General features: G+C 38.0%; 1 protein-coding gene across 1 annotated transcript; it reads right to left on the reverse strand.

Moving 5' to 3' along the window:
- Nucleotides 1-571: 571 nt before the first annotated feature.
- LOC149154388 (LOB domain-containing protein 23-like) lies at nt 572-1,878 on the reverse strand. The gene is made up of 3 exons (XM_089444133.1): nt 1,815-1,878; nt 1,041-1,240; nt 572-850 (listed from the first exon to the last, which is right to left on the reverse strand). Exons 1-3 carry the CDS (start codon nt 1,876-1,878, stop codon nt 572-574), a joined length of 543 nt encoding a protein of 180 aa, XP_089300259.1.
- Between the last annotated feature and the right edge of the window lie 22,961 nt (nt 1,879-24,839).

Raw genomic sequence — 24,839 nt, forward strand, 5'->3', positions numbered from 1 at the left:
TTCGGTCATCGAACTATCAGTAACAGAGAAGGAAGAACAATTTCTCTAAGCTTATCATATCCAACGGTTGAAGAATAACAAAAGACGGTTGAAGAATAACAAAGCGCACGATGCCTGACCGTAGGGGAGATGAAACAACTGCGACAAGAGATTATTTGAGTGTCTTAGGTCATCGAACTGTCAGCAACAGAGAAGTCAGTGTCTCCGCCAACATCACATACCCCAACATAACCCACTCCAACACCATATTGTTCTTCTTGGAGGCTCCAATGACAATGTTCATAATCAGATACCCCAACATAACCACTCCAACACCATATTGGTCATATTGGAAGCTCCAATGACAATGTTCATAATCCGAGACCCTGCGTTCTTTGCCCCAAAAATATTTTATTATTTCTTTCCCTCAAATAATGAATGCAATGTGTTTATGAAGAACTCCTTGGACATGCCATATTTTTCGAATTTCCCTTTATTAAAACAGACAGTAATAAACAACATATTTTTTCATCACTTTGGTATTCATGTTCCGAAACTACATTCTACTCGATCCCTTAAATTGTGAATTGAATTAGTCCCCGTCATCGTAATCAGCGGCGTTTAATGATGTGCTGATTGTGGGATTAAACATGTTATGGAATCCTGGGATAGACGCCAGAAGTTGCTCCTCCTGGGAACGTATTTTCTGGATTTTTGCCTCTGTTGCAGCTATTCGCGAGTCCAGCTCTGATATTTGGAGTTGAAGACGATGTATTATTCCTGCACAGCCGAATACGGGATCTTGTATTCTTGCACTTGCTTCGTAGACCATACTATTTATTGCTTCAACTCCCTGGTCCAAGGGAAGATCCTGCCACAGTGCAACAGATTATACAATGGAGTTGGAAGCAGAGAAGATTTGCGTTAAAAGATCTAAATTTTGCATACCATATGTATCAGGGGTTAAAATGATTTAGTATGATGGAAAGGGAAATCGGAAGTGAAGATCGTTTAATATTTTAGAATGGGAAAACCTGCTACAAAATATTGTTGGACCTTACTTGAATCAATTTCACAACGTTGCAGGCCCCAAACACTTGATGCAAGATTGAGAACTTGTGGAGATCATTTGACAGGAAAGAGTAAAGGATGGCGCAATTATCCAAACATTGCTTTTGCTCCATCTTGCAATGATCATGAAAAGCAGCGGACGGAGATGGAGGGTGTTGCCCCTCTTTGCCATTGTTCATCATCTGCGAAACTGGAACGAAGATTGCCACAAATTAGAATCAGATATCAATAAACCCAAAAACCCAACACTGCTTCAATCATGTAAAACAGCAGCTGTAACTTTAATTTGTTAATCAGAAAGATAAGCGGAGAGATTCGGAAACGAAAGAGAATTAAAGAAATTATAAAGCGTATGTTACATGATCAAATGCGCGCTGCCGATAAAATGATCGTTGATTGATGATGAGGAAATTGGTATTGCCACAGCCAGATCTGCAATAATTCTCTGCTATTCGATTTCAGCAAATAAATATAGGCAAATCGAAGGCTTTGTGCAAATAAGTTGCGTCATAAATTATCGTCAGAGCATTGTTGTCGTTCTGGAAACCACTGAAAGGTTGGGGCCAAGCAGGATGCTAGCAACATGAGGTTTAAAAGTCTCCGGTCGCTCGTCATCAAAGATTACGTCATCCGAAATACCTCATTTACGGGATCATATATCACTTCTAGTGATTGACTCTACTTTTATTCTAATTCTAGAAGTTAAATTTTAGTAAAAATTAAATGATTTTTATGATTCCATATAAAAAGATGTGCACACTAACTCTCGCAGGGCGACAAATAAACAAGCAGATTTGCGTTGCGCCGACTGCTGCCAACAACATTCATACGAACTAAACTGTTGTTAATTAACTCGATTAAAGGTCAAGACAAGTTAAAATATACACGTAATATAGAAACATTTTAGTTTTATCGATTTATTTCTGTGATATAAAATAATAATGCGATTAAGTCAAATATTAAAGTATTCAAAAGTGTAAATATTTAAATTTTTTAGATTTGACTTGTACTTTTCATTTATGATATAACACAATAATTTTCATTAAGTCAAATATTAAATTATTCAAAACGATAAATAGTCAACATTTTGGATTTGACTTAATACTTTTTAATTTATAATTTCTTAGAGAGAAACACCCAAGTTTTACGATTAAATCCATTCAAATTAATCTTAAATATTAGACCAACAAATTTATTTCACAATCATATATTTTTGGAGTTTATTTTATGAAATATTTTATTAACATTCTTAAATTTAATAGATATAATTAAAAATGTTTCCACAAGATGTAAGATTTTAGAATTGATTTGAGTGCGGTGACGTTTGGCGTTATGAACCGTCGGACTGATTTACGGCGACACGTCCTCACTCACCTTCCTTGTGTTATTGGGAAGAAAGCATGTCTTTTCCAAAGATCGTTGGCAACCACAATTTTAAAGTGATATTTTTATGCGCGGAAGTAGACCACAACGATTATTCTCTCTCATATATATACTCTAATTTTTAGGAGTGGCAGCTGTGGTCACGATCTTGCGAAACTCGTTTTACATTATATTGTCGTTCAGGCCTACCATCTCTCAAAACAACCGACCAAGAATCATTTTGCTTACTGTTGACGTGGAAAACGCGATGATTGAACACTCATTCAGTGTGCTTAAAAGTTAGGGTAGGTAGGCAATTATTATTTAGAGAAGAACGACATTTATTTATTGGTTATATGGGAACTCTATTTGTCATTGACTTCAAATTTTAATTAAAGTTTTTTGGATGATAAAGATGGATTTAAAATTGTGTTAACATATTTACATGTATCATTTGAGAATCTAGAGCATTTGAATTATATTGATATGATGTTTATTTTTAAAATTTAGGTTGGATTTAGAGTATTTTTATAGTCATTTTGTTATAAGATTAAGTTATTTTTGGGCTAATAAATCATCTTTATTTTTTTATTTAAAAATATTAAAATTTTTAAGAGTTAGATAAATTTTCATAAAATACACTTTATCTTTGAGATGGGTATACATTCACTTCTCACCCTAGCACAAAAGCATATCATCTTCACCCTCACAAAAATGTATATAATTATTTCTTACGTGCTAGGTTCACATTCCTATGTTTATAATAAAAGTGAATATGTGCATTATTTGATGTTCTTGATCTTTATTTACACCTTCATTGAGGCTTAAATGTGTTGTCTCCACCTTTATTTGTAAAAACCTCATCACCCACAGTAGTGGAGGTTAGGTGAACATTTGTGGAGGTTAGGTGAACATGTGTCTACATGGTTTTAGCATAATGAAAAATGGCATAAATTGCCCAAAAATATTCCCTTAATGAAATTGCATACAAAAGAGGTAAGGATTGCATAATGAAGATGCAATGTAACGTTTCATGGAGTTTTTAGTCCATATAAGAAATTAAAATATTTAATTTCAATAAATTAAATAATGAATTTTAGTAAAAAGTGTATCATTAGATTTTCATAAGGGAAAATAACAAAAAAGGAAATGTTTTTTTACAATAAAATATATTATAATAAAGAAAAATAATGAGTCGAACCAATAGTACAAAAGGCATACAAAATCCTTCCTTCCACTAAATTATTATATAGGTTAGTAAGTTCACATATATAGAATAAGAACTAAGATTTTTTTCCTAAGACTCTATAAGTATATTATTTAACAAATTGGCGAAGTAGTAAAATATAGTTATGATGGGTTCTTGCGGAAAGTTGAGATTGTTCGGATCGGGGCTCTGCAATCTAAACTAGGGTTTTTCTTTAGGGTTTTGACACTGGTCACCATGGCGGGGCGTGGAGGAGGGAGTTCTTCTCCCTCCTACAGTCAAGTGGTTGCGGATAGAAGCAAGGGAGTTGGATCGCAGTGCTTCAAGAAACCAACAGAGGTGGTAACAGAGGCTACAAATACACAGAAATCGGAAACCATCAGACATCAAGGACAGGAAGAGAATCATGAGGAAGCTAGTAAGGAGAAGAGGACAGAGATTAACAGTCATCAAGTTGCTCCTATGAGTACATTAGAGGTCGGTAAACCCAAGTCGACCACTACTCCTCGAGTCGTTTTAAGTGACCCAGCACTGTAGGTGCACAGAGAACACATGAAGGAATATGTTGTTATCTATAAATTTACGGGGATTTGACCGACAGAGAAGGCTTTGCAAGCATGGATAAGGAACCACTGGAAACTAAAGGGGAAAATTGACTTTCACCTTGGGTCCAAGGGTTTCTTCATGGTGGTGTTCACAAGCGTAGAGGATAAAGACAGAGTGTTTGAGGGAGGACCCTATTTTTACGCTTCTGCAGACCTTTATATGAGACCATGGGTAATGAAATTTGTCCTAGAACGAGAAACTTTTACATCGGTGCCGGTATGGACAAGACTCTACTCCCTTCCTTTAGATTATTGGCTGTTGGAGTCTCTAAAGGCTATCGGCAACAAGCTAGGGCATTTTATAAAGGTCTCAGATGCTACTCTAAGAGGCAAATACACTGCCTTCGCTCGGATATGTGTGGAAATGGACTTATTTGGGGCACTTCCGGATGCAATCATTTTAGAAGTGTATGACGAGGAATGGGTGCAAGTGGTGGACTATCAACACGTCCCATGTAGGTGCCGTAAGTGCCATGAACACGGGCACCTATATAGGGACTGCCCATTGAACAAGCTCGAGAGCAACATGAAAGCCACTACAGGCAAGTGCAGAGTACTGAAGAAGGTATGTTTTATTGATTATTTTGTCATCTTTTCTTTAAAGACTTATAATCCCTTTGCATCATGAACTAGGTAATTAATAAGAAAATATGGAAAAATCTATGAGAATTGTATGTAACGCAAGATAACTAATAATTTCCATTTTCTTATGTAGAAAAAGGGAAAAACGAAAGATTGTTGTCCCAAGGAAAAAGACAGAGTAGAGTTAACTGCTGTCCCTGTGGCAGGACACCATATGCAGACACGGAAATCCAAATTGAAGCATATCATCTAAGGAAAAGAAAAGGAGATATTGTATCGGTGCAAGAAAACAAAGGGATAACTGGAATTAACAGTTTAGCGAATCCCTCAGGATCCTCTGATCCTGAGGGATCACAATCTTAACTATTTTTGCATCATTGATATCTCCATCCGACTGTTATAAAAAGGGGCAGCACTGCTAGCCCAGGGGATGGGTTGTTGTTACTTTTATGTAATTTCTCGTTGTATCCAAAACTTTGATCATCGACTCTCGTTGAGAAGTGATCCACTGTAACTCTATTTTAATGCTTTAATATAAATCTGGTTACTGTTCCATCTTTGATCCTGGAATAATTTCAAGCGGTGTGTCCCTGGAGGCTAAGGGCCCGGCCCTGGTGGAACACTTGCTCCTGTACCATTATCTTTAGTTCGTGTGTGGTTTTCATTATCAACTTTGATCGGTAATCTGGTGTATTTTGTTATTTTATATCACAGCTCTGTTATATTTACAATATCGTTCTCTGTAACAGGAAGGTCGTATTGTTCATTCTGACTTTATAACATATTGTTGGTCCTTTAAGTCATTAATGTAACCTTACTGTTCTTCATAAAATGCTATCATTGTTTAATTACAGAGTAACTAGGTTGTAATATTCTTAAGTTAGTATTACTGTATTCGTCTATGGTTTATACTTCATTGTGATTGCTATTCAATTGACATTGTTGTTCCATTATGAATTGCGATTGTTATCCTTTATAACTGAGATCAATATTTGTGGTATCGGAGTCAGATTACTGTTTTCTCTCAATATCTATGTGTGCTGTGTGTGTTATTTATTTCGGTACTGTATATTCACAATTGGCTCTAAGCGTTGTTCTATATTTCATTGCTAATTGGTTGCCGTTCCATTTCTATTTGTTGTCCGATTTATTCTTAGAGTAAGGATTTCTCTTTGATTTTTGTAGGATACGATTGCTGCCTTCATTTTCTTAGAGTAAGGTTTCGTTGTTTATCAAGCCTAGTTGTTGTTTCAATTATAGTTGTTGTTCCATTTCCTGTTATTTGCATTACCATTGCATTGAATGATCTGAAACTGTAGCGAGCATTGACATTCGTTGTCTAGTTCCCAGATTGATGATCTGTTCCTTAATTGTCTTCAGTTACATCAGTTTACAGAGGGATGAGTTATTGTTACTTAGTCTTCTGAATGCATGATTTAAGCTTTAAAGTGCTTTGTTGTAAGTAGATTTTCTTTTAAGCATCCGTTTACTCTTGTATTTTCTTGAGCACTATATTACTAGCATTACTCTGACAAATGACCGCCTCAAACTGAGTACACTCTTTGAGATAGCAAATCATTCCTGGATTGACAAGTTAATGTGAGGTAATTAGAGGTGAAAAAGACCCTTTTTATGGCCCGACATTTTGGCACCGTTGCCGGGGAAGAGTGTAGTCATTTGTCTCTTTTCCAGAGTAGTGTAAGAACTTGTTAGGAAAGAATTGGGTTTTAAAAATGGAAGGTAAGAACCTACGTGTGGAGTATGTAATAGCCCTGCTCCCTTGCCCACTTTCCTGCAAATTTGTTGTTGTTTTGTTTCGGTAGAACCTAGCAGTTGATTTGTGTGCATGACTAAGCAGAAAAAGCCAGAAAATAATCCCAAACCTCTACCCAAGCCTGATAAAGCTAAGGGGCCGGTGACCCTTGGCCGATCGACCTTTATAGACAAAATCCTTAAGAAAGCAAAATCTCAACCTTCAGTAGGACCTAGAAAAGTTACTTCTAGACAGCCTACTAGTTCCCTTCAGGCCACAAGATCACCATCTGTAGCCTTTGCTGAGGTGCATAGTTAAACCGAAAAGCAATATTTTCAAGAAATTGAAAATTCTAGCCCAAAATCGTTACAGGAATGGAACCTTAGCAATCTTTGTGAAGGAAGAGGAGAAACAGGAGAAGTTGAAGAACCAAAACCTCCTCTTAGGGTAATTCAGCCATTAAGCAGCCCAGATAAGGGAAGTGCTGCAAAAATTGTTTATAATGAAGTTGAAAAAATTCAAGAACCTGAATCTCCCCAGACATTAGGCACTCTCATCATCCCAGATAAAGGAAGTGGTGTCAAAGCCATCCCCATTAGAGCCATTCCCCCTCAACAACCTAGGAATACCCTTCTAGATATCCTAGAAGGCTATTGGCATATATTTGACCATATGGCCTAGAACCAGCGAAACACCCAAACCTCTACACTGCAATACCCCAATGTGGATACTGCAGCTAATGCACCTATGAAAGCAATTCCTCTTCAGCATATCCCTACATTCCATGGCCTTACATCAGAAGATCCAGATGCATTCCTGTTTGAATTCGATGTACTGTGTAGAGGATATGACTATACCACCGATCCCCAGAAACTGAAATTATTTCCCTCTACATTAAAAGGGGCTGCTTTAAGATGGTTTATGGGATTAGGTGGTGGTGTTATAAATAATTGGGATCAAATGAAAGAGTCTTTTCTAAAAAAATATTAGGACTATTGCAGGTCTCGAGAGTTAAAAGATGAAATATTTCAGATGGTAGCTAGACCAAATGAAACATTAGAAGAGTATGTTGAACGTTTCCAGTATAATCTTCAAAGATCTCCTGATGCATCATTACCCTTACCTAATAATGTATTAAAAACAACATTAATTAGGGGAATGAAGGAACAATGGATTGAGACATTAAACATTATGGGGAAAGGAGATATTTATTAGGAAAATTTTGTTGACATTATTGATTTATGTATCAAGAGCTCGAGAGGCAGCACAAGACTAAAACCAGTAGAACATGATCAGTTTGTAAGAGATAATATAATTTCGGAAGAAGGAGTAACTCGTGACGAAATTGGAAATTTATTAGAAAATTTTAAAACTGACATATTGGGGACACTGACAACACAACTTGATATTATGCAGGCCAAACAAAACCAAGAAGAAGCAGAACAGAATTTGGCAATCTTTTGTCCCAAATGCAGAAAGAAACACAGCCATAAGGACTGTCCATTAGAGGCAGTCCATGTTTGCACCATTTGTACAAAAGACCACTCCACAGAGAGCTGCCCCTCACTTCCTAGATTGAAAACAGTATGTTGAGCCTCAGACCTGCACTTCTTTTCACAACCTCTCAGCCTCCTTTTCCATTCATTTCCTTCCTTTATCACTCATTTCCTCCATCAATTTGCTTAAATCATTGTATTATAGGACTTTTACATGGTTTATTAATTATGCTAATGACTGTGTTGTTGGATTAGAATTTTGGTTCAAAACTTGCACTTTCCGCAGCTGATCCCAGTTTCCGCAGCTGATCCCAGTTTCCGCAGCTGTTTTCTTAAACGGCATGATCCAGGTGTCCTCCGGTCAGAAGAGCCACATGGGAAAGTGCGTGGAACCAAGGACATGGTGTGTGTCCTTCCAGCTCAGCCAAATCAGTTATAAACACCCATGGTCAACGAGGGGGCAACTTCGGTCAAACAAAGGTCATTGGCGGTGGCACGGCTCTGCGTGTTCGGTTTTAGAGCACGTGAAGCACAGCTGGCCTCTTCCTCAGCCACGCAGATGATGGGGAACACGAATCCAACAGGAGATTTAATGCCCACCTCGACCGTTGCCTAAATCCGTGGACTGTGCTAGATTACGTGTTTTTCACACAGCTGTTAGAATAGCGTAGTTTGTGATTAAGTTAGTTTGGTTTTTTTGCTATAAATAAAGCGTCTCTGAACGCTGATTAGTTAGCTGCTGATATGTAATATTGAACCTCACTGTACTTTCCATTTTGCTACGTAATATATGAGAAGACTGTTCTCCATTTGAGCGCTTAATTGATCTTTTGAGCTGGCTGGAGTAGGCAAAGGGCCCCTGTTTACTTAAGGCCTGTACAGTGCTTTTCATTTCATGCATTTCTTCTTATCAGTTTATGTATAATAGTTGTACAGAATGCTTTTGATTGTTATGTTTTGATCATGTACAATAGCTGTATATAACTTTGAATTCTGCCCATTTATATTTCTGCACTTTTCCATGACTGATCAGTGTGTTTTTGCAGATTTCTTAGGTGCCCGGGACAGTTTTCTTTTTACTCTTTTTACAGCCAGTGGCACTTGTGGTCGTCTTATCTAAACTGCTGATCTTTGTTTTTTATTTCCATTAGCATCACTGCTTTAGTTTGCACTTTATTTTCTGCTCATAGCTTATCAAGTTGTTTATCTTTTAATGGCTCTTTTTATCATAATCAACTAACTTTTCGTGGAGCCAGAACATCACTTAAGTGCAGCTTGGTTATTTTGTTTAAGACTCACATTGCTAACTTGCTCATAACTCTTTCTTATATGATCAATCCAGCTGAAGGCAGAAAGGTTAAGGGAAAATTAAGTAGTGTGATTTGTCACTTAGATTGTACATTGCTTAAGATTTAATTGAAGAGTTAAAGTAGTTGTTCTTGTTTAATTGAGTTAATGTAGATGTCATTTTTAATCTCATTTTTATCAGCAGTATAGGTACTGGGCCAATGCCATTGGTCTTTTATTTGATGCTTTCATTTTTCCTTTAAGAGTTAATTTCATTTCAGTTGTTGTTCAAAGCTTTCTTGTAGATTACTTTTAAGCTTTAAGAAATCATCTAGAACTCATCACAATCACACACACCTCACTCACTTTATTTCATTTCCATCACATCACTGTAGGAGAAATAGATTTGAAAACACACTTAAAAAGTTAAAAACGACAAAAACTTAAGAAATAGTTGCCTAAGTACATACAGTACCCATCACTTCATCAGCTTACGAGCCCCGGGTTGACTTTTAAAAGTTGCAATTTAGACATCACTAAATTGACCAAACATTTTGGCGCCGTTGCCGGGGAAGTGAAATTAGGTAGCCAGTTTCTAAAAAAATTTAAGGAAATTTCAAGAAAGGGAAATTGATAACCTCTCAAAGTATGCTCTCCTCTTGCACCTAGAGTGATCTGGAGGATCAGAAAAGAGAAAGTTATTGATTTAATAGTTTCTTAAGTATGCTCTCTTCTTGCACCTAGAGTGACCTGGAAGATCAGAAAGAGAATTATTAGCCTGACTTGAAGAAAAAAAAAAAAAAAAAATGACATGCATAGAGCTAGAGATTCTAGGGGAAGGTTTTTAGCTAGAGCCAAGAGTTCGATTTTTACAAGTCCATCTACTTCAAGGAATAGACAAGAGACACCTCCCTTATCTCCAACTGACACTCCTAGCCCTAGGATTCTTGGAATTCAAGAGGCAAGAATTGACTCTCCCACACCTTCTATTGAATTTGAATCAGAAAGAGATCCTTTCCTTCCTTCTACAGAAAGACCAATTGTAATTGAAGAAGTAGAATCATCTAAAGAAGAGGGAGAAATTCCTTCTCATTCACCCTTTGTAGAAGAACTCGAAAACTCTGAAGTCTCTAGGGAAACTACTATGGCAGAGGAAGGAGGTGGTAGAGGTAGAGGTAGAGGAGGAGGAGGAGGAAACAATGGAGGAGGTAGAGGTAACATTGGAGGAAATAGGGATGGGGATAACTCATTTGGGTTTCCTATCGTCGATGAAGACTCCCGAGCCACCATGAAAAACATCTCACCATCTGTCCTCCCAAACTTCCATGGGTTAAGGAATGAGGACCCTGAAACATTTCTATTTGAGTTTGAAGTCGTATGTCGAACTTATGATTATCTGGATGACTCTCAAAAACTCAAATTGTTTCCTTCAACATTGAAAGGACAAGCTTTGAAATGGTTCATGGGATTACTCACTCAATCCATTAGGTCTTGGAATGATATGAAACAAACATTTTTGGATAGGTACCTGGACTATTGTATGCCCACCAATCACAAGGATGAGGTATCTAAAATGGTACAAAGAGAAGATGAGAATTTGGAGGATTTACTTGAAAGATTTCAATATAACTTGAAAAGAGCAAAAATGAGTAACTTAGATGAGGAGACCTTGAAAGCCCTCATATTAAAAGCCATTAGAGATGAATGGATAGATATTCTGAATATGATGGGGAAAGGAGATATATCTCAACTTTCACTCAATGATATAGCAGAGCTATGTGTCCATCTCTCAAGGGGGAAATCAAAAACTCAAAAAGGGCCTAGAGATCCTTCTCTCATCAGAGCAAATAAATCTGCAACTAGATCAGTAAGCAGGGCTGAGATCGGCAATATGCTTGATGAATTCAAAACTGACATCCTAGGGAGTCTTAGCGAACAATTAGACACCCTTAAGATTCACAATAAACAGAAAGCAGAAGCTGAGGCTTTGGCCATCTTTTGCCCAAAATGTAGGAAGAAACATGCTCTAAGGGAATGTCCCTTGGATGCAAAAGTTGTAGAAACATGTGTAATTTGCTCAGAGAACCATGAGACCAAGGATTGTCCTTCAATTCCTGGGCTCAAAGTTGTCTTTCAAGAAGATCCAAATACACTCGAATCTCTCTGTTTTGTTGCAAGGAGACCTTGGCAAGGGCAACAAAATCCTTGGCAACAACCTTGGTCCCAACCTCAAAATCCTTTTCAATCATGGATACAAGGTATGCAAAATCCTTATGGGAGATTTGATCAATTCTATCAATATCCTCCATCTTTTCAAAACCAGCAAGCTCCACAACTTCCAAATCAAAGTCCATAACTATCATTGCCATTTCCTCAACAACAACAACCTTCTCAACAGAATCAAAGTTCTCAACTCTTGCTTCCATTCCAATAGAAGTCAAATCAACTTCCTTCTCAGCCATTGCCAAACCCCAATAATAAAAACCCTCAAAATGCTTACATGATGGAAGGTCAACCATTCCCTACCTATATGATTGTTCCTCTCAATGAAGTACAACTCAGATCAGGTAGAATCCTAGATCAACCTTCTATAAATGTTCAACAGCCAAGCATTTCTGAGGAATAGTCTCTTAAAGCCAATAAGGGTTCTGAAGTATCTCTTCAAAACCCAAACACTCAAAAAGAAAAAGAAAAAGAATCAACCCCCACAACTCCCATAGTTGAACAACCTACATCTTTGTCCACACCTCCTTTTCCTGAAAGATTACAAATTGACAAAGGAGTGGAAAAACAAATTTGGTTGCCTGACTATAATTTTCTAGATGAATTGAAGAATGTCTGTATCAAGATTCCCTTGTTACAAGCCATTAAAGAGATTCCTATTCTAGCAAAAACAATAAAGGAGTTGAGTCTTAAAAGACCAGGAAGGAAACCAAGAGATACCAGAAGGATCCACCTGGTAGGGAAAATTGCAGATATCATGATGGGAAAAATTACTATGCAGAAATATGTAGATCCCGGTAGTCCAATTGTGAAAACACATATCAATGGGGTAGAAATACCAAATAATTTGATTGATTTAGGGGCTGCTATCAACATTATGAGTAGACAGACTATGGAACAGCTAAAACTTCCTAATCTTCTTTTTACACCCACCTTGTTGCAACTTGCAGATCGATCCATTATCAAACCAGATGGTGTATTAGAAGACATTCCAGTCTCCTTAGATTCTTGGGAATATCCAGTGGATTTCATGATTTTAACTCCCAAGAGTAATCTAGGAGGACATCCTCTTATTTTAGGAAGACCTTGGCTAGCCACAACTGATGCTTTCATAAGTTGTAGGTCTGGGGATATGTATATTTCTGATGGTAATTCGACAAAGAAGTTCAATTTGTATCCTCCAGCAAAAACAATTACAGAAATAGGGGATAATGAGTGGGTTGATGATGAAGATACTATACAACCTGTCTTTACCATTTCTGAGATTAATGAAGATAGTCAAATTCTGAACACATTAGAAAACTTTGAACCATCTTCAGAATATGACCACACACAATTTCAGTTGGATTCTGACATTGAGTGTCTATCATCTAGACAAATGTCTCTTTTTTTCTATGGAAGAATTTGGTAGTTCTGCCATTGAGATCTTTCCAGGAAAAACATTGAATATCAATAGAAACTTGGAAAAATCACAACAAGAGGAACTAACCAAAATCTTGCAAAAACATTCTACTGCATTTGCATGGGAGTATACTGATATGAAAGGTATCGACCCTAAGACTTTCATTCATCACATTTACATTGAGGAAAATAGTAGACCAATCAGACAACCTCAAAGAAGGATGAATCCAAACCTTAGGGAGATAGTGAAAGAAGAACTCCAAAAGTTACTTAATGTAAACTTCATTTACCCCATTTCAGATAGCCGATGGGTTTCTCCTTTGGTTATAGTACCTAAAAAGAATGGTAAATGGAGGGTTTGCATTGATTACAGGGAATTGAACAAAGCAACCTTGAAGGATCACTTTCCTCCTTTATTGATCAAGTATTAGATACTTTAGCAGGCAAAAAGTATTTCTCATTTTTGGATGGTTTTAGTGGTTACAATCAAATTCAGGTAGCACCTGAAGATCAGGACAAAACCACATTTACTTGTCCATGGGGGACTTTTGCTTACCGAGTACTTCCTTTTGGATTATGTAATGCACCCGCAACATTTCAAAGGGTAGTATTAGGAATCTTTTCCGATCTAATTCATGATTGTGTAGAGGTCTACATGGATGATTTTACAGTTTATGGTAACTCATTAGAAGAAGCATTAGAAAATTTGGAAAAAGTCCTTATTAGATGTAAAGAAACAAATCTTTCATTAAGTCATGAAAAATGTTTTCTGATGTTTACTAAAGGGATTGTTTTAGGACATCATATTTCAGGAGATGGAATTAAAGTTGATAGATCAAAAGTTGAAGTCATCTCCAAGTTACCTATTCCAAATTGTCAGAAAGATGTTAGAAGTTTTCTTGGGTTTACTGGATATTATAGAAGATTTATTGAAAACTTCACCAAGATAGCATCTCCGCTCTTTAAATTACTTACAAAAGACTATGAATTCAAATGGGATCCTGAATGTCAATCTGCATTTGAAACTTTAAAAACTAGAATATCTGAAGCACCCATTCTGAGAGGGCCAAATTGGAAACTCCCTTTCCACATTTCTACAGATGCTTCAGATACAGCTCTAGGAGCTGTCTTGGGACAAAAGGATTTGGTCCCTTATGCCATTTACTACACCAGTAAAAATTTGACTCCCACTGAGTTAAATTATACTGTGACTGAAAAAGAGTTCTTAGCCGTTGTTCATGCAATCAACAAGTTTAGACATTATATAACCAACTATGAAACTTTTGTCCATACTGATCATTCTGCAATTAGATATCTTATGAAAAAACCTGTTACTAATGGCAGAGTTACAAGATGGCTTTTACTTTTACAAGAATTCAATATTACTGTGTTAGATAGACCAGGGAAACAAAACACAGTAGCTGATTTCTTGTCTAGAATCCAAAATACTAACGAAGATTCTCCTGTAGAGGATAAGTTTCCAGATGAATACTTGTTTGCAGTAACTACTAAAACACCTTGGTATGCAGATATTGCTAACTATTTAGTTACAGGGAAGCTACCTCCACACTTATTTCCTAATGAGAAAAGGAAAATCATTCAGGAGAGTTCACATTATTCATGGATTTCTAATGAATTGTTCAAAACAGGGCCAGATTGTGTGATCAGAAGATGTGTTCGGGAAGATGAAATGCCTGACATCCTTAAGGCATGTCATGATGAACCATGCGGCGGACACTTTGCTGACAAGAGGACGGCCTATAAAATCCTTTCTTTAGGATATTATTGGCCTTCTCTCTTCAAAGATGCAAAACAATATGTCAAAAGGTGTGACAGCTGCCAAAGAGTTGGGAGACCAACTCTTTCAAATGAAATGCCATTACAGCCACAGGTATGCATCGAACCCTTTGAAAAATGGGCTTTAGATTTCATTGGACCTATTAACCCACCATCTAAGCAAAAGAAGTATATATTGGTTTGTACTGATTATGTTACTAAATGGGTAGAAGCAAAGGCATTGCCTTCTGCCACTGAAAATTCAGTTGTTCAATTTCTTTTTGAGGATATTTTTACTCGTTTTGGTGTCCCAAGAGAAATTGTGACAGATCAGGGAAGTCAATTTACATCTAACTTGATGGAGAAGCTGATGGAAGAATACAAAATCAAGCACAGAACATCTACTCCATACCATCCGCAAGCAAATGGTCAAGTGGAATCTACAAACAAAGTTTTTGAAAGCATCATCACCAAAACTGTTCATCTCCATAGAAGAGATTGGGCAGAAAGGCTTCCTGAAGCCTTATGGGCCTATAGAACTACATGGAGGAACACAACAGGACATTCTCCCTATGAAATTGTTTATGGGAAAGAAGTCCTGCTCCCCATTGAGTTTCAAGTCAAGACCTTCAAGATGGCAGTTCAATTGGGGATGAACCTATCAGAAGCCCAAAAGCACAGAATGGAGCAGCTAAATGAGCTAGATGAGATAAGACAAGATGCAATTTTAAGGACTGATCTAGTTCAGCACCAAAGAACTAAGTGGCATGATTGACACATCAAAGAGAAAAAGTTTCAGAAGGGAGATTGGGCACTATTGTTTGATTCCAAGTTTAAGGACTTCAAAGGAAAATTTCAAACTCATTGGCTTGGACCATATGAGATTGATGAAGTCTTTAACAATGGAGCAGTTCGAGTAAAGACCATTGATGAGCTTCAGACTCCTCTCATTGTGAATGACCACCGATTGAAAGTCTACCACAAGCCACTCTCAAAGGAGGAATTTGTTAAAATGTTCCAAGAAGATTCTGCAATGAGGCTGGTGGAGAAGAATTCTTCTCCTCCATCAGCCTAGTCTTTGTTTCTTTCAGTTGAAAAAAAAAAAAAAAGTCTCTTGTATAAGCCTGAAAACCAATCTTGGATTGGCGGTCTTATGCAAAAAATATAAGGTGAAAATCAGGGCCACCTGACACTTTATATTTTCCAAAAAAAAAAAAAAATCTCTCTCTCTCTTTCCATCTCATTCGTCATTTCATTCCACTTCATCTCCATTCCATTTTTATTTTCATCTCATCTCATTTTCATCTTCATTTCCATTTCCACTTCATTTCATTCATCTCACTCCATTTCATCAATAAAAGTCCCTCTCAGGACTATTTCATTTAGTAAGTCTTCTCTAACTACTTTTTGTATAGACAGAAGGGTGTTGTTTCAGTTTCTGCAGCTGAGAACTGTTTCCGCAGCTCGCACCAGATTCCGCAGCCAGCACACTCTGTCTCTACAGCAGCAGTACTCTGTTTTCAAAAATCACAGTCAGAGGGCAACAAGGATGGGAGGCACCTGCAGGATCAAAAGGCAATCATGGATCAACAACCTTAATCAACAAATGGTAAACCCATAAAGGTATGATCAAATTTTTTTTCCAAACAACCATTTAAATGTCATGTTGTGCATAATTATTAATCGTGGACAGAGCCACTAAATGCAATGATTAGGCAAAGATCATCCCATTTCTCCGCCATGATAATCCTTCATCCACCTCATATCCTCATAACGGTCTCATAATCACCCTTAGTTTAAACTCAAATCGAGACTGCGCTTTCATTAATTAGCCGTACGAGGAAGAAGAGACCTATCGTACTACGTCTCTTCTCCACCACGATCTCCGCAGCCAAAACCGAAACGTGTATGAAAGCCGTCTGACTCCAAGGAATTTGGCCGTTATTTCATTTCCTTATCACTCCATTTTCGCACGCATTTGAATTCATTCCCGTGCTTGTCTTCCACTCCTTCACCCTCACACCATTTCCACTCTTCTTCTCGCTATAAATTCCACGGCTTTGTTTCAAACCCCGCAGCTCTGTTTCAAACCCCGCAGCTCTGTTTCAAGCTCCACAGTTCTGTTTCAAATCCGTATTACCTTGCATAACACTGCGGCTATTCCACTTACAGCCGTAGTCCATCCATCTTTCCCGTGAGCATCCTCCTTGAGTATCCATACACAGTCAAAGCTTCAGCCGAAGTTGAGATGGGAAAATTGCTTCGAGCTGAGCCTGAAGGTTCAAAGTATCTAGAAGGATACCCACAGACAAAGGAAGCGTTAAAGAAGGAAAAATGGTTGAAGTTCATTCAAAAATTCAAAGGATATGATAAGGAGGTAACGAAAACGTTTGCTCGTTCATTCAATGGACATACTGTGGAAGTAGGAGATCTGAAATTCACAGTCACAGAAAACTCCATAGCAACAGCAACTAATCTACCTATGGTGGGAGACCGATGGTTCAAGAACAGAGGGGTTGAAGATCAAGAATGGAAAAATATGCTTAAGAATCCAGGTATGGACACTTCAATATTCACCAAAGGGATTCCTGTACATGTTATTAAAGAAGAATGGACTGCATTGTTGTTATTAGTTCAAACGTTTATCACATGTGAGGGCCGTTTTGGCACTATGTATATGTACCATGCTAGAATTATGATGAACTTCATGGAGGGCCATGCCATCAATTTACCCTATTTTATGTTAAGAAGCCTAACAAAAATGAGTTCTACTGTCCAAAAGAATATAGGCCATATTGAACCTCACTTGTATCATCATGGCCTCATTAGAATTCTTATAGAGGACCAATTGAAAAACAACAATGATACATGGGAAAAGTTTTTAGTCAGGAATCATTTTCAAGAGGTAACTGAAGCTTCCACTAGCAACTCTCCTAGAGTCCCAAAAAGAAGTAGGAGAATGAAAAGGGATGTTGCAGCCCAAGATCCTCCCATTATAGAAACTCAGGAGACTATTCAAGAAGAAGAGGTAGAAAGAGATAAAACTAAGAAACAGAAAAAGGATAAAGGGAAAGCAGTTGTCCAAGAATCATATTCATCCCCTGAACCTTCAATAGAAGAGGACTATCAAACCTTGGCTGATAGACTAGTACAACTCCAAGCTACTGCCCTCTCAAAGAAGAAACAAAAAGAAAAACAAAGCAGTCAGCAAAAGAGTACTAGTGTACAAGTGAGAAGAAGCAGTAGACTTATAGAAAAGAAGAGTGTGACTAAAGAAAAACAGTCACATTTCATTGATTTGGGCACACTTGAAAAGACTCCAATCCAGCTAGATATTGAGCCAAGTCCTCCACGAGAGGAAAGTCCCTTCCAGCAAGAAAGAGAAAGCAGTCTTCAAGAATTTGAGTTTAGGCCAAGACAAACACCTGACATTGACCTTGACCAGCAGGAGGCATATAATTATTTGGAAACCTTGGAGCAATCTGTTGCAGGTCCAAGCACTATATTGCCTCTTGAGGAACAAGTCCAATCTCTAAAACAAGAGGTATTTGAGCTAGAAGTCCTGAACCGGCATATTAAACAGGAAAACGAAGCATTGAAAGAACAAAGCAAGGTGGACAAGATTGTCCATGACAACACCATGCTTCACCTAGGACTCTGGCAAAAGAAGAATAGAAAATTGAAGAGAAAATGCAAGAAACTGAGCAGGGCCTTGATCAATTTGAAATTCAAGTGTTTAGTCAGAAAACCAAGGACAATTTTGGCAACAAGGAGAAAGAGAAGAAGGCTGGATGTTTTGGCAGAAGCATCTGAGCACATGGACTGAAAAACACTGACAAAGTTTTGGTTGCATGAGGACATGCAACATCCTCACAGTGGGGGTATGTTGAGCCTCAGACCTGCACTTCTTTGCACAACCTCTCAGCCTCCTTTTCCATTCATTTCCTTCCTTTATCACTCATTTCCTCCATCAAATTGCTTAAATCATTGTATTATAGGACTTTTACATGGTTTATTAATTATGCTAATGACTGTGTTGTTGGATTAGAATTTTGGTTCAAAACCTGCACTTTCCGCAGCTGATCCCAGTTTCCGCAGCTGTTTTCTTAAACGGCATGATCCAGGTGTCCTCCGGTCAAAAGAGCCACATGGGCAAGTGCGTGGAACCAAGGACATGGTGTGTGTCCTTCCAGCTCAGCCAAATCAGTTATAAACACCCATGGTCAACGAGGGGGCAACTTCGGTCAAACAAAGGTCATTGGCGGTGGCACGGCTCTGCGTGTTCGGTTTAGAGCACGTGAAGCACAGCTGGCCTCTTCCTCAGCCACGCAGATGATGGGGAACACGAATCCAACAGGAGATTTAATTCCCACCTCGACCATTGCCTAAATCCGTGGACTGTGCTAGATTACGTGTTTTTCACACAGCTGTTAGAATAGCGTAGTTTGTGATTAAGTTAGTTTGGTTTTTCTGCTATAAATAAAGCGTCTCTGAACGCTGATTAGTTAGCTGCTGATATGTAATATTGAACCTCACTGTACTTTCCATTTTGCTACGTAATATATGAGAAGACTGTTCTCCATTTGAGCGTTTAATTGATCTTTTGAGCTGGCTGGAGTAGGCAGAGGGCCCCTGTTTACTTAAGGCCTGTACAGTGCTTTTCATTTCATGCATTTCTTCTTATCAGTTTATGTATAATAGTTGTACAGAATGCTTTTGATGGTTATGTTTTGATCATGTACAATAGCTGTATATAACTTTGAATTCTGCCCATTTATATTTCTGCACTTTTCCATGACTGATCAGTGTGTTTTTGCAGATTTCTTAGGTGCCCGGGACAGTTTTCTTTTTACTCTTTTTACAGCCAGTGGCACTTGTGGTCGTCTTATCTAAATTGCTGACCTTTGTTTTTGATTTCCATTAGCATCACTGCTTTAGTTTGCACTTTATTTTCTGCTCATAGCTTATCAAGTTGTTTATCTTTTAATGGCTCTTTTTATCATAATCAACTAACTTTTCGTGGAGCCAGAACATCACTTAAGTGCAACTTGGTTATTTTGTTTAAGACTCACATTGCTAACTTGCTCATAAATCTTTCTTATATGATCAATCCAGCTGAAGGCAGAAAGGTTAAGGGAAAATTAAGTAGTGTGATTTGTCACTTAGATTGTACATTGCTTAAGATTTCATTGAAGAGTTAAAGTAGTTGTTCTTGTTTAATTGAGTTAATGTAGATGTCATTTTTAATCTCATTTTTATCAGCAGTATAGGTACTGGGCCAATGCCATTGGTCTTTTATTTGATGCTTTCATTTTTCCTTTAAGAGTTAATTTCATTTCAGTTGTTGTTCAAAGCTTTCTTGTAGATTACTTTTAAGCTTTAAGAAATCATCTAGAACTCATCACAATCACACACACCTCACTCACTTTATTTCATTTCCATCACATCACTGTAGGAGAAATAGATTTGAAAACACACTTAAAAAGTTAAAAACGACAAAAACTTAAGAAATAGTTGCCTAAGTACATACAGTACCCATCACTTCATCAGCTTACGAGCCCCGGGTTGACATTTAAAAGTTGCAATTTAGACATCACTAAATTGACCAAACACAGTATACAAGGAAGCAGAAGAAGAGCCAGAGTTGGTGTATCTACTTAATCAGCGTTGTCAATGGCAGCAGCGAAAAACAGGTACGTTTTCAGACCCAGCTTCTTCTTTCAAGCCTCCGCAATATCATGCTCAACAATATAATACAATGTGGAAAAATATACCCCCCTTGCCTAATTGGTCACAGCAATCATTCCCTTCATCATCTCCATGGCCGAATCAAGCAAGGCAACCCAATTGGCCAAATTTTCCCTATACCCCACCATATTGGCAAAACAATGTTTATCCACCACAATGGACCCCTCCTACTTCATAGAGTCAAACCTAGCAGACAAACTGGCAAAGACCGATGAATTAGCCAGTAGGAACCATCCCGCTCCCTCAACCTACACTGCCAGCCCTACAACAAAACCCCCGGTCTAACTTAAGGCCGCAACCCCTAGCCCAACCCAACCCCAATCCAAATAATAGACCGATCTAGTCCATTCAAATAATTGAAACACCAGAGATAGGAACCGATCTAAGGGAGTGTAATGACCTTCAATTAAGATCTGGGTGTATCATTGAAACAGAGGGAGATAAAACAGTTCAAGTTGAAAATTAGTTACCTGTAGAGCAACCGTTACAAGAAGAGGACCTGACCAGACAACAAATTCATGATCCAGCAACCACATCCTGTCCTCCATTCCCAGAACGCTTAAGTATACCTCGACCTATACAATATCCTGATTTTGACATTCTAGGAGAACATAAAAATTCCACTCCTCCAAGCCATTCAAGACATCCTGATATATGCAAAGACTATCAAAGAACTATGTATAAAGAAACCAAGGAGGACAATAACAAATAACCCAAAATTCCAAGTAGTTGGCACTTTATTTGACTTATTATGAGGAAAAGAAACACCCGTTAAATATGAAGACCCAGGGAATCCAATAGTAACCGTACAAATCTATGGTCAAACCTTCTCAAATGCCTTAGTTGATCTAGGAGCTGCAATTAACATCTTAACAACCACTACTTGCCAAAAACTGGGCATTACATCAGTAGAACCGACCTCCACTTTATTATAACTAGCTGACTGATCTGTAGTTAGGATAGAAGACACACTACATGATGTTATGGTATTCGTTGACTCCTGGGAGTATTCGGACGATTTTCGGATAATAAACCCCAAAAACCGACTTGATGGACATCCATTGATCTTAGGCAGACCTTGGCTCGCAACTGTCAATGCTTATATTGGCTGCCGACAAGGCAATATGACCATTACTAGGGGGCAAATATTAAGAATCTAGCTTTATACCCCCCAGTGCAGCAAAGTGTCACAATAATAAAAAATAACAAGAATCCTGTATCATACCTCACCGAAAATATTAGATCTCCATTAACCATACAAAAGGCCCTTGATTTCAAAGACCAAATAGAAGATGATGCCATTAATAATTTTATTAGCCAAGCTGAACCTAGATCCCACATACAATGTCACATGATAGAAGCAGCGTTTGATAATGAATTAGAAGAGGATCCTCTTAAAGATACACACGATCAAACAATACCTACTACTTTTGTTTCACATAGCAAAATTGTAGAAATTTAGCCAGGAAAGACTTTAAACATTAATGCTAACCTGACTTCCAAACAAGAAAAGAAGCTCATCCAACTATTGAGGAAATATAAAGAAGCATTTGCATGGGACTACCCTGATATGAAAGGAATTGATCCCTAGTTATCTACGCACCACATTTACATAGAAAAGGATGCAAGAGCTGTTCGCCAACCACAAAGGAGACTTAATCCTCATCTAAAAAACGTTTTAAAAGCTGAACTTCAAAAACTTTTAGATGTGAACTTCATCTACCCTATCTCTGATAGTAAATGGGTCTCTCCACTTGTTGTGGTACCAAATAAGAATGGAAAGTGGAGGATTTGTGTAGATTATATAGAGTTAAACAAGGCAACACAAAATGACCACTTTCCCCTTCCATTCATCGATCAAGTATTAGACACTCTGGCAGGAAAGAAATTCTTTTCTTTCTTAGATGGCTTCGGTGGATAAAATCAGATTCATATTTCCCCTGAAGACCAAGACAAAACCACTTTTACTTGTCCTTGGGGAACATTTGCCTACAGAGTTCTACCTTTTGGTTTATGCAAGGCTCCTGCCACATTTCAAAGAGCTATCCTTAGCATTTTTTTAGATTTAATAAATGAGGGGCTCGAAGTCTACATGGATGATTTTACACCATATGGAGATGATTTTGATCCAGCATTGGACACACTGGAAAAAGTCCTGCAGCACTACATTGCCACCAGGCTTTGCTTAAGCCATGAAAAATGCTATATGATGATGACTGAAGGACTTATTCTAGGCCATTATATCTCAGCAGCTGGTGTACAAGTAGACCCAGCCAATATTCAAATAATTTTGCTAATTCCCACTCCTACCACTCAAATAGAGGTACGCAGTTTTCTTGGATTCTCTGGTTATTATAGAAGGTTTATAGAACATTTTTCACATATTGTTGCACCTCTATATGCACTGACAGGTAATGTTGACTTTCTTTGGATAGAAAAATGTGACCATGCTTTTTAGGATCTGAAGAAGCTTGTGTCCACAGCTCCAGTCGTTCGAGGACCAAATTGGAACTTGCCATTCCAAATTTCATCAGATGCCTCAGATACAACTATTGGAGTAGTCCTTGGGTAGGAAGATAAAAAACCATATGCAATTTATTATATTAGCAAGAACTTATCCCCTGCTAAATTGAATTATACTGTTACTGAAAAGGAATTTTTCGCTGTAATAAATGCTGTCAATAAGTTCAGGCATTACACTAAATATCCTGTTATCTTGTATACAGATCACTCTGCCATAAAATATTTAGCAAATAAACCAATCACAAATGCTAGAATTTTATTGCAGGAATTTGATATTACAATCAAGGACAGACTTGGAAAACAAAATCTTGTAGTTGACTTTCTCTCGCAAATGCCAAAACCAGTGGACGCAGTAGCAGTTGAAGATCAATTTCCAGATGAGCATTTGTTTGTTGTCACTGTTAAAACACCTTGGTATGCTGATGTTGTGAATTACTTAGCAGTAGGGAAATTACCAAAACATCTGACCCCCAATGAACTAAAACAGATTGTCCAGCGAAGTGCTCGATTTTCCTAGATTGGGGGCTACCTGTTCTATACAGGAGAAGATATGCACATCAGGAGATGTGTCCGGGAGAATGAAATTTTTGATATTTTGAATGCTTGTCATGACGGACCATGTGGCGGACACTTTGCCGATTGGAGAACTGGACATAAGGTGCTGCAAACAAGGTATTATTGGCCTACGATCTTCAAAGATGCAAAGAAGTTCATTCAAGCTTGTGACAGTTGTCAAAGAGAAGGATGCCCAGGTCAGTGCGACGAAATGCCCCTAAACTCACAACTGGTTATTGAACCATTCAAGCAATGGGAACTTGATTTTTTTGGTCTAATTAACCCATCCTCGAACCACAAAACATATATGGTGGCAACAGAATATGTCACCAAATGGGTTGAAGCAGAAGCATTGCCGAGAGCTACAGAGGATTCTGTCATACAGTTCCTGTTTCATATATTTGTGTGATATGGGCTTCCAAGAGACATAATTACAGACAGTGGACCACAGTTTGCTGGTAACAAGATTGCTGCAACACTTAAAAACTATCATATCCAGCATAAAATTACTACTCCATACCACCCACAGGAAAACGGTCAAGTAGAACACAACAACAAAATAATAGAAGCAACCTTGACAAAAACCATTACGTCACATAGACGCGATTGGGCTCCAAGACTACCAGAAGCCTTGTGGGCCTACAGAACAACATGGAGAAGCACTACCGGCTATTCACCATACCAATTGGTGTTTGGAAAGAAACCCATTTTTCCCATAGAATTCGAAATCCAAACACTGCAAACAGCATAAGAAGTCGACCTAGATCTAAACGAGGCACAGATTAATAGATTACAGCAGATCAATGAGCTAGATGAAATTAGTCTCTCTGCCCTTGAACACACTGCATTAATCCAACAATAGCGAGATAAATGGCATGACGCTGTCATTAAAAAGAAAGTCTTCTGCGAAGGAGATTGGGCGCTCTTATACGATTCCAGGTTTCAGGATTTTCCCGGGAAACTTCAGACTCGCTGGCTAGGGCCATATGAAATCCAGAAGGTACATGATAATGGCACCCTTACTCTAGTCACTATTGACGGATCTGGACATACCTTTAAAGTAAATGGCCACCGAGTTTGATTATACCGCAAACCACTTACTCAGGAATCCTTCTACCAGCAACTACACGAGGACTCTGATATGCAAAATTTTATAGGAGGAAGAGAGATCTTCCTCACCTGTGATTCATTAAGTGATTCACCTGTTTTTACACTTTGTACATAATTTCTTTGCTTTGTTAAATCGATTTCTGTATATATTTTTGTATTTG

The sequence above is a fragment of the Pinus tabuliformis genome, chromosome 9, assembly GCF_031772625.1.
Source record: "Pinus tabuliformis cultivar Carrire ecotype Pingquan chromosome 9, CPIR1, whole genome shotgun sequence".
NCBI classification, from domain to species: Eukaryota; Viridiplantae; Streptophyta; class Pinopsida; order Pinales; family Pinaceae; genus Pinus; species Pinus tabuliformis.